Raw genomic sequence first — 8,051 nt, 5'->3', positions numbered from 1 at the left:
TTTGGAGGTGCTGGGGTCTGTCTGCAGAGTCAGCTGGCATGTGCCTCGTGTCTGTTTGTCCAGGTGTTTCCAGCATCTGGAGATCCTACACCAGTCTCTGGCTTTTTTTTTTTCTTTTTCTCTGCCTCGTCAAAGCTTCCGAACAGGATCAAGCTGACAGGCGGGGGAGAAACCCCCACAAAGTGAAGAATAGAGACAGAAAGCTCAGGTGCAGTTCTGTGGCTCTTCTTTACACAAGTCCTGATTCCTGCTCAAACTTAGTCGGGCTACTTGCATGAATATGTAGTGCCTGGGTGAGAAAGATGTTTGGATCGGGCATCCTAACCTGCAGTCTCTTGCTTCTTCTGCTAAGGCTGGGGTTTCCTGAGGTGAAGCCTTTGACAAGAGCTGTTTGAGGTATTCCCCGCTGCTCACCTAATTGTGCTGGCAAAGCAGAGGCAGCCCTGTGTTGCGGTGTGGGAGAGGAAATGAGTTGCAGGGGAGGGTGCAAGCGCCTTAAACCAGTGTTGCCACCAGAGACTTCACCTCGCGAAATCACAGTGTTCCTCGTGCATGTATGTGCTATGGTTGATGGCAGCAGCCAGTTAGCGAGTGCTGAAAGGGAGCGAAAGGAGGGACTGGGGCCTCTGCTCCTCTCGGCTGCTTGGGCAGGCAGTGCCTTGCTCTGGGTAGCGTGGCTGTGGGGTTGTGAGCAATCCCTCGGGTTGTGGGATCATAGGCTACGACTAACTGAAAACCATGAGGGCATCTGTTAACTCTTAAAAACAGACTTGTAGAATTAAGATAAATGAGGGCCTTACAAACTTTGTGACTATTGCAGAAGAAATTACAGGGTTCAATATATATATAGCCAGTCAAGTGGTTTCTGTGTATTTGGACTGTAGGCATATGAAAAAGAAGGCTTTAGCCCAGCCAAACTGAATTCCCTGTATGGGGAATTCATGTAAGGTCAGCAGCTTTACACCCCAAAGCTGTGCATCTGTAATCATTAAGCACGTATATAGGAAGCTGCCCAGGCAGATGTATCACTTACTTTCCTTCCTACGCCGTCTGCCTTTTGGTTTTGATATTACTAAAAGCTTCAGTAAGGAACAGTTTTTATCGTGTCAGATGTTACAAGTCGTCTGTGCCAGTTTCCAAGTGGGAGTGTGGGTTTGCATGGCTGGTGCCTTTCCAAGAGCTGGAAGGAGGAATATACCAGGGCTGGAAATTCCTGGTGAATGCAAGCAGCTGTAAAACCTCCTACTGGGTGATCTGTGACAGTGCGACAGGCTGACGGCCTTGTCTGACTTCTCTTGCTGAAGCATAAAAAGGCCGTGTGGACCTGCACATGCTTTCCCTGATTACTAATGAGAGAAAATTCTAACTGCTTGGCTGGTTTTCCTCACAGAATGAATGCTCAGTGTTGTTGGTGAGGTGGTTTTTTCCTCTCTTTTCCTCTCTCTCTTCTCCTCTCTCTCTTCTCCTCTCTCTCTTCTCTTCTCTCCCCCTCTCTTTTCCTCTCTTTTCCTCTCTTTTCCTCTCTTTTCCTCTCTTTTCCTCTCTTTTCCTCTCTTTTCCTCTCTTTTCCTCTCTTTTCCTCTCTTTTCCTCTCTTTTCCTCTCCCCCCTCCCCAGTCTGAATATCTTCATTTGTTTGAGAGTATCCCTCTTCCTGGTAAAACACTAGTTTCAACAGTAAATGCTTATTTGGAAAAGGGTCTGAGGTCAAGGGCGGATTTGAGAGAGAGCAGTCGAATGCCGAATCCCGTGTGGGTCAGCGATCAGGTGATTGCTTGGAAGGTGGGAGCTGCAGTCAGGCAGTCTCTGCTCTGGCCGTGTCAGTATTTATGCGGACTGGAGCAAGACCAGCAGGAGAAGTGGAGGCACCCCACGGTAGCTGGCACCGGGGTGGCTAGCTCTGTTTTCTCTGATGTGGGCTATGGCAGGGCGACAGCGTGTTTCTAACATCATAGGTGGGTGTCTGAGCCATGGGGCCCTTGGCAGCTTCTTTTTAGGGAAGATGAAAACACTTTTTTTGAAAGGTTTGAACTTCATTCAGATGTGGGATGGGAACATATTTGTGGAGGGGTGAAGCAGATCCACCCAGGCCTTCTCACACCCAGTAGTTAGGAAGATGAAGGGTGCTGGTCTGCAATTCAGGTCTGTAATGTCAAGCACAACCCACCTAATACGCAGTCTGTGGACCCATGCAGAGGCGTTAATTTGCGTTTACAGCCTTTCAGAGAATTTCCATGCAAAACTACCCGATTGTAGTGTACGGCAGTCAAAGCAGGATACGCCGCTGCCTTCCTTATATGCCTGCTGGTATGCTCTGCTCTGCTGTCATAAGAGGGAGCGAGCTGTACCAGGGTGAGGTGGTGGCGATGCCAACAATAACAGGCAAAATGAGGGACTGTCGAGCAATAGAAAGGCTTATGCAACCAGACGACTTTTGTGGGACACCCATCAGGTAAACCTGGTTGCTCCGGGGACAATCTCGGTTTTATTTAGAGCTGTAATTGGAGGAGAGCTGACAGCTTCAAAGTCACACTTTTGTGTGGAAGGTTTGTGTGGGATCCTATCTCGTCGGTAACAAACAGCAAGGGTTGATGCAGACTGAGACTCTGGATGTTGTCCTCACACTTGTTGCATGTTTGATGGCTCTTTCTGTATGTTTGCCTTTTGAATAGGGAGATGGAGATGCACTTAGAGTTTAACACAATTTTAGCATATTGAAGTGGTTGCTCACATGCTGCTTTGCAGATTTTTAGTTTTGGTCGTTTTGATTTATTGGGTCTTTTTCTGCTCCAGCTTTTTGTATTCTTTTTTTTACCAGTGAAGGTTGTTAAATTTAATAGTCTCTTAGGTATTTCATTTTCATGCGTGTATTCTGTTCTTGGAAAAGCTGCCCAAATGTAGAGGTGAAATGATGATTGGGTTAGAAAAAAGTAGGTTACAAAGATCAGAAATAAAAGGGCTGCTAGAGGGGTGCAAGATTTTGGGGTTTGCTTCTCCTCATATTCCCTATACGTGCACATAACCTGTGCTATATTTCCCTGAGTCTGCTAGAGGAGAGAGAAGTTACAGATGTCCTGCAGGTTATACATATGAAATATGGTATTACAGTTGAAGATCCCCCTATTGAGTAATTCAAAATTAGAAGCATTGTAATGCATCATTCTGGACAGTGGACAGCAAAATTTCCATTCTAATCCCTTCTGCAGCACTGTGATAATTCAGTGATTAAAAAAAAAACCAACCAAAAAGTTGTTTTGCACTTGAAGAACATGATACTGAGAAATCTTCCTTGGCCCTCTCACTGGGGCTTACATTCAGAGAAATACAAGACTGCTCTCAAAGTCTTTTGTTTAGCTTGTGTTTAGTCTTTTCCTCTTATCTGTGGGCTGTGGATTTTGGTTTTCTTGGGTTTTCTTTTGCTTTTTATTGACAGAAAAGAGGATGAATCATGGTTCTTGGAAGCAGAAGACAGGCTGTTTGATTATCACTGCTGGAAATGCTGTGTAGTGAAACTGTGGGTGAGGGAGTAGGTGGTTCTACTTCTGCTTGTCTTGCAACTCCTAAATATGATCATAAACAGCTGAATTTGTGTCAGGCTTGCAACTCTGCTTGTAACTACACCCACCTCAGTTTACGGTACACGCTTTATCATCAGTGTGGGTTAAAAGACATTTCTGGGAGGCATGATATCTGAGGTCATTCCACATCTTCTTGAGCGGCTGCTTCTGGCTGCTGAAGTGTGTGTGCACGTGAACATGTGCTTTTGTCTATGCTCACGTTGTTTACTTTGTTTCTAGGGCTCATCACAATAAAAGAAGCCCATGATATAGAAGCCAGACTTAATGAAGTGGAAAAGCTTCTGAAGACTATTATAAACATGCCCTGGAAGGTGAGTAAGCCAAGTTCCACATTTAGCCCAGCTTGACTCCTCCTTGATGGTGACACGCACTCTCATGCAGATTAGAAAGTGATGGGCTTTGCCAAACTCTAAAAGAAGCAGCAATTTATTGAGCATCTTGGAGAAGTGCTGAGTGCCAGAACCGTGTAATGACGTCTCCAGGCTGCTGCTTGTAATAAGTCTTTCTGTTGTACTATGAAGGGGTAGAAAGGGAGAAGAGAGACAAAGCAAACTACTAGTGAAAACGGATGCCTGTTTCTTTTTCTCTTTTTAAGTATTCAAGATCTGAAGTCGTCCTCACGTTCTTTGAGAGATCTCCTTTGGACCAAGTTCTAAAAAATGACAATGTCCATAAGATTCAGCCAAGTTTTCAAAGTCCAGTTAAAATATCAGGTAAGAGTTGTTAGCTTCCTACATTTGACACAAGAATTACAAAATGAAAATTACTTCCTTTGCTGTTCCTCCTATTCTTTCTCCACCAGCAATTCAAAAGAGAGTTCTCCACAGTCTGCTTTATAATATAAAACGTATAATTAGCCTTGACATAATAGGCAACATGCATTCAGGCAGTAAAGTGGCAGATGAAATTGAAGGCTGATAAATACAAAGAAGTGGATGTAAGGAAAATGCAGTCCTCACTATCGTCACATAGGATAGTGTTGTTACCACTTAGGAAGGAGATTTTGAGGCTATTGATACAGTTCTGTGAAAATGTAAGCTCAGTGCCAAGCAGTGAGCAAAACCAGCAGTGAGAATATTAGATATTATTAGGAAAGGAGGGGAGAACAGAAGAAGGGAGCAGCATGCTATCTTGAATACAGTGTGCGCAATTCTGGTCTCTCCATCTCAGAAAGGATATAATAGAATTTAAAAGCATACAAATAAAGGACAAGGATTCAAATTGTTGAACAGCTTCTCTAAGGAAAAGGTTAAATAAAGAAGGACACTTCAACTTGGAGAAGAGATGACAGATGACAGGGGATATGATGGAAGTCTACAAAGTTGTGAATAGGAGCGGGTCAACTACCCCGTACTTCTCATGAAACAAGAACTATAGGTTATCCAATAATGTTGACAGACAACAGGCTTTAAACAAACAAAAGAAAGGTTATAATATTGTTTTGTTTCCATACGGTGCACAGTTACGGAGTGGAACTCATTGTCATAGGATATGGTGGAACTGAAAGCATAAATGACTTCAAAAAGGAATTAGGCAAGCAAGTGGAGGAAAAGTACATTGAGAACCGTCACAGGTGGAGACATAGGAAGTTTCTAAACCACAGATTGCTGGTGGGTAGAATGGAGAGCAATATTACTCTTATCCTTGCCTATTCTTTCCACTTTTCCCCTTTCATCTTCTACTGACCATTGTTAAAAGGTTTCTGAACTTTTGGTGTGCCTGGTTTTGTATTTCTATACTGAAACATTTTGTTTGAGCCTAATGGCAACTGCTGGTTTTGTGTCACCAGAAGAGTTTATTTCAGAGAGTGAAATAAAGTTAAATACTACATAGTACTCCAAGGTGCATAAAGTGTTTAGCATGAAACTGGTATCAGTTTTCTTAGGTACTAACAGTATATCAGTTAATGGCCAGTCAGCGTGTCAACATGCTAAAGGTGTAAACAGTGTGTCTTAAGGATTGATCTTATACACAGGGTAGACTTTTTGTAATTGATCCTGAGCTCTGTTTCTAAGCGAACTAGTCCTCTGTTAAATAAATACTCTTTTAATTAAATGGTTTACGAGCCCACCAATAACTCTTTAGAAGTGTACCGTGTAATACAGAGCCTCAGTGAGAAGCGTGGTCTTGCCAGCCCATCTGGGCTGGTCCCTTCTTGCAGGGCTCTCCGAGCCCAGGCTGCAGTGCAGCACGGCGATTATAAAGAAGAGCCCCCGGGGCCCTACTGCAAAGTGGGGTGGCGTAGGTCTGGCTTTCTGGGAGTGAGAGATGGGAGCCAACGTGTGTGTCTCACGCCCCGTCTGTGGCTAGGGAGGTTTGGATGATGTCTGGAGTCGATGTGGAAACCTCAGGTAAAATTCCTCATGTGTATGTTCCTGACATGAGTCATCTTCCAAGGGCTGAACGTGGTTACTCACTTTGCGCCTGAACGCCAGGACGTGTTCTCAGCACTGACCCTTGAGAGCATATTCACTGGTTTTGTCTGAAATATGTTGCTAGTCTGTGAGACCGGAGCTGCAAAGTGGGTCCTAGCACCTGCCCATGATGAAATGAAGGATCCCCAAACTATATGCTGTGAAAATGTTTCAAAGGGTGGCTTCTGTCAGTGATACCTTGTTCTTTTTGCAAACAGGCAAATATCAATAAACGTATTTGGAATTGCATTGGTTAGAAACTGCAGTGTTGCTCTAGCTTGGGGCTTTTTGCTGTTTGGAAGGGTTTCATAAAATTTTTGTGAGGGTGTGTACCCCCTTAGGGCTCACATACTCTGTGTGTGCATGACTGAATCTGTCACGTGGTGGGTACACCACAGAGAAGATGGTCAAGATGAACCTAAATTCAGAGTGAGGGAGCCTGGCTGATGGACAGAGGCTAGCAGCAAAGGGAACCCTCCTGCCAGCCTGTATGTAGAGGAGCTGTGGAAACCACATTAGCTGAATAATAACACGTTTTGTTTTAATTCTAAATCAATTTTGGTAGAGACAAGTCATACCTAATTAATTGGAGGAAGATTTTCCTACCTGTGGAGCCATCCAAAAACATCTTGTGGTAATTAGTTTTATCATTTAAGTAATCGTTGCAAAGAATTTAAGAACATAGGCGGAAATTTGATGATAATTAATATTTGCCTCATCTGGATGTTGCACACTGGAAATGGTTTCCGTGTCTGGTGGCGTTGTCAGTAGATGGCAGTAAATGTTAACATCTAAAGCAGTTCACACAGCAATGAAATGCTGTAACTCTTAGGTCATGTCAAGGAGACTAGGAAAACACTGGTATTCATGTTAGTCATAGTGCAGCTTTCTACATGGCTTGCAGACTTAGAAAAGCAGGCAAAAATGTTTTGTATTCTCTGAAAAAGCAAACTATCCCTCACATGGTCCTGTTCAGAGTGGTAGGTGATGGGGAAGACAGAAAGGGCTGCCCTCTTAGATGAAAGCTGAATTTGAATTTATGGTGTAAATCTTATACTGCAGTACAATGTTGGTTCAAGATGAGTCATGACTGAAGTATGATTCTACTGGGATTCAGTTGTTTTTTTACCACCCCAAACATATTCTGCTAAAGTGAGTCGCAATAAAATGCAGACAAAGATTGCTTTCTCAAGAAAAATAGGGAAGTGAGTTCTAGCTTTACCTTAATGTAGGAACATGTAAACGTACACTTAAAAAAATTACCTCTCTTCTTTTTCCTCTCCTGCTCATTACTTGAACTGTATAGTTGAAATTGGTCTGTTTGAGGCAAGGTCTTAGGGGTTCCCTGTACATATGTTGTGTGCCTACCATATTTTCTGCCACAGACTAATTTCCTTTTGTTTGTGTTAATAATGAAAGGCTGTAACACAGGGTCCTCATACCTTGAGGCAGATCATGAGTCATCCCACTTAAGTCAGTGCTGGTTTATAGAGAGATATGTTCATTTTGTGGTGTCCCTAGCTTCATCTAAGATTGTGTGACTGAAAGAAATCCTTGTGACTTGCCTAGTTTTCCTTTCCATGTAGCACAGATGTGGATTAACTTCTCATTCACATCAAATACTATTCTTTAATTATAAACTCTCCCCATGGTAGTAAGTCAGTGGAATTAGGTGTAAATTTTAGCTACTCTGGATTGGAGTTTCTTACACAGCGAGAAACAGATAAGCAGGGTTGAAGGCAATGTAGAAGATGGTATTGCTTTACATGACTTAAAGATGGCGGTTGTATTAACTTGGAAGGTCACTTTTTATTTCCTTTTTCCTGTTTTTTTGATTTTTGCTTAACTGGCTTAAGCCTGGGACTGTCTAGGAAAAATACAATTATGTTTTGGTAGTGGTAGGTTGCAATATATGGATGGGCTGCCATTCTGCTAAGGGTGATGGGAATTTTGCCACTGGCAATAACAGGGCTGAAATGCTTCAGGGCCTTGCTTCAAATGGTCTGTGTCATGAATTGATTACATTAATAAAATTGCTTAAGCACTGGCAGTTTGCAGAT

General features: G+C 43.1%; 1 protein-coding gene across 1 annotated transcript in view; it reads left to right on the top strand.

The window, feature by feature from the left end:
• The first annotated feature begins 3,768 nt into the window (after positions 1 to 3,768).
• The window catches only part of PXDC1 (PX domain containing 1), a 13,534-nt gene continuing 9,251 nt past the window's right edge, over positions 3,769 to 8,051 (top strand). The window contains exons 1-2 of the mRNA XM_009326524.1: positions 3,769 to 3,888; positions 4,173 to 4,290. Coding sequence (XP_009324799.1) covers positions 3,769 to 3,888; positions 4,173 to 4,290 — 238 coding nt within the window. The remainder of the gene's footprint in view (positions 3,889 to 4,172; positions 4,291 to 8,051) is intronic.

The sequence above is a fragment of the Pygoscelis adeliae genome, unplaced genomic scaffold (genome assembly GCF_000699105.1).
Source record: "Pygoscelis adeliae isolate BGI_AS28 unplaced genomic scaffold, ASM69910v1 Scaffold186, whole genome shotgun sequence".
NCBI lineage: Eukaryota > Metazoa > Chordata > Aves > Sphenisciformes > Spheniscidae > Pygoscelis > Pygoscelis adeliae.
The sequence above is the reverse complement of the archived record's forward strand: the minus strand, read 5'-3'. Positions and strand labels throughout refer to the sequence as shown.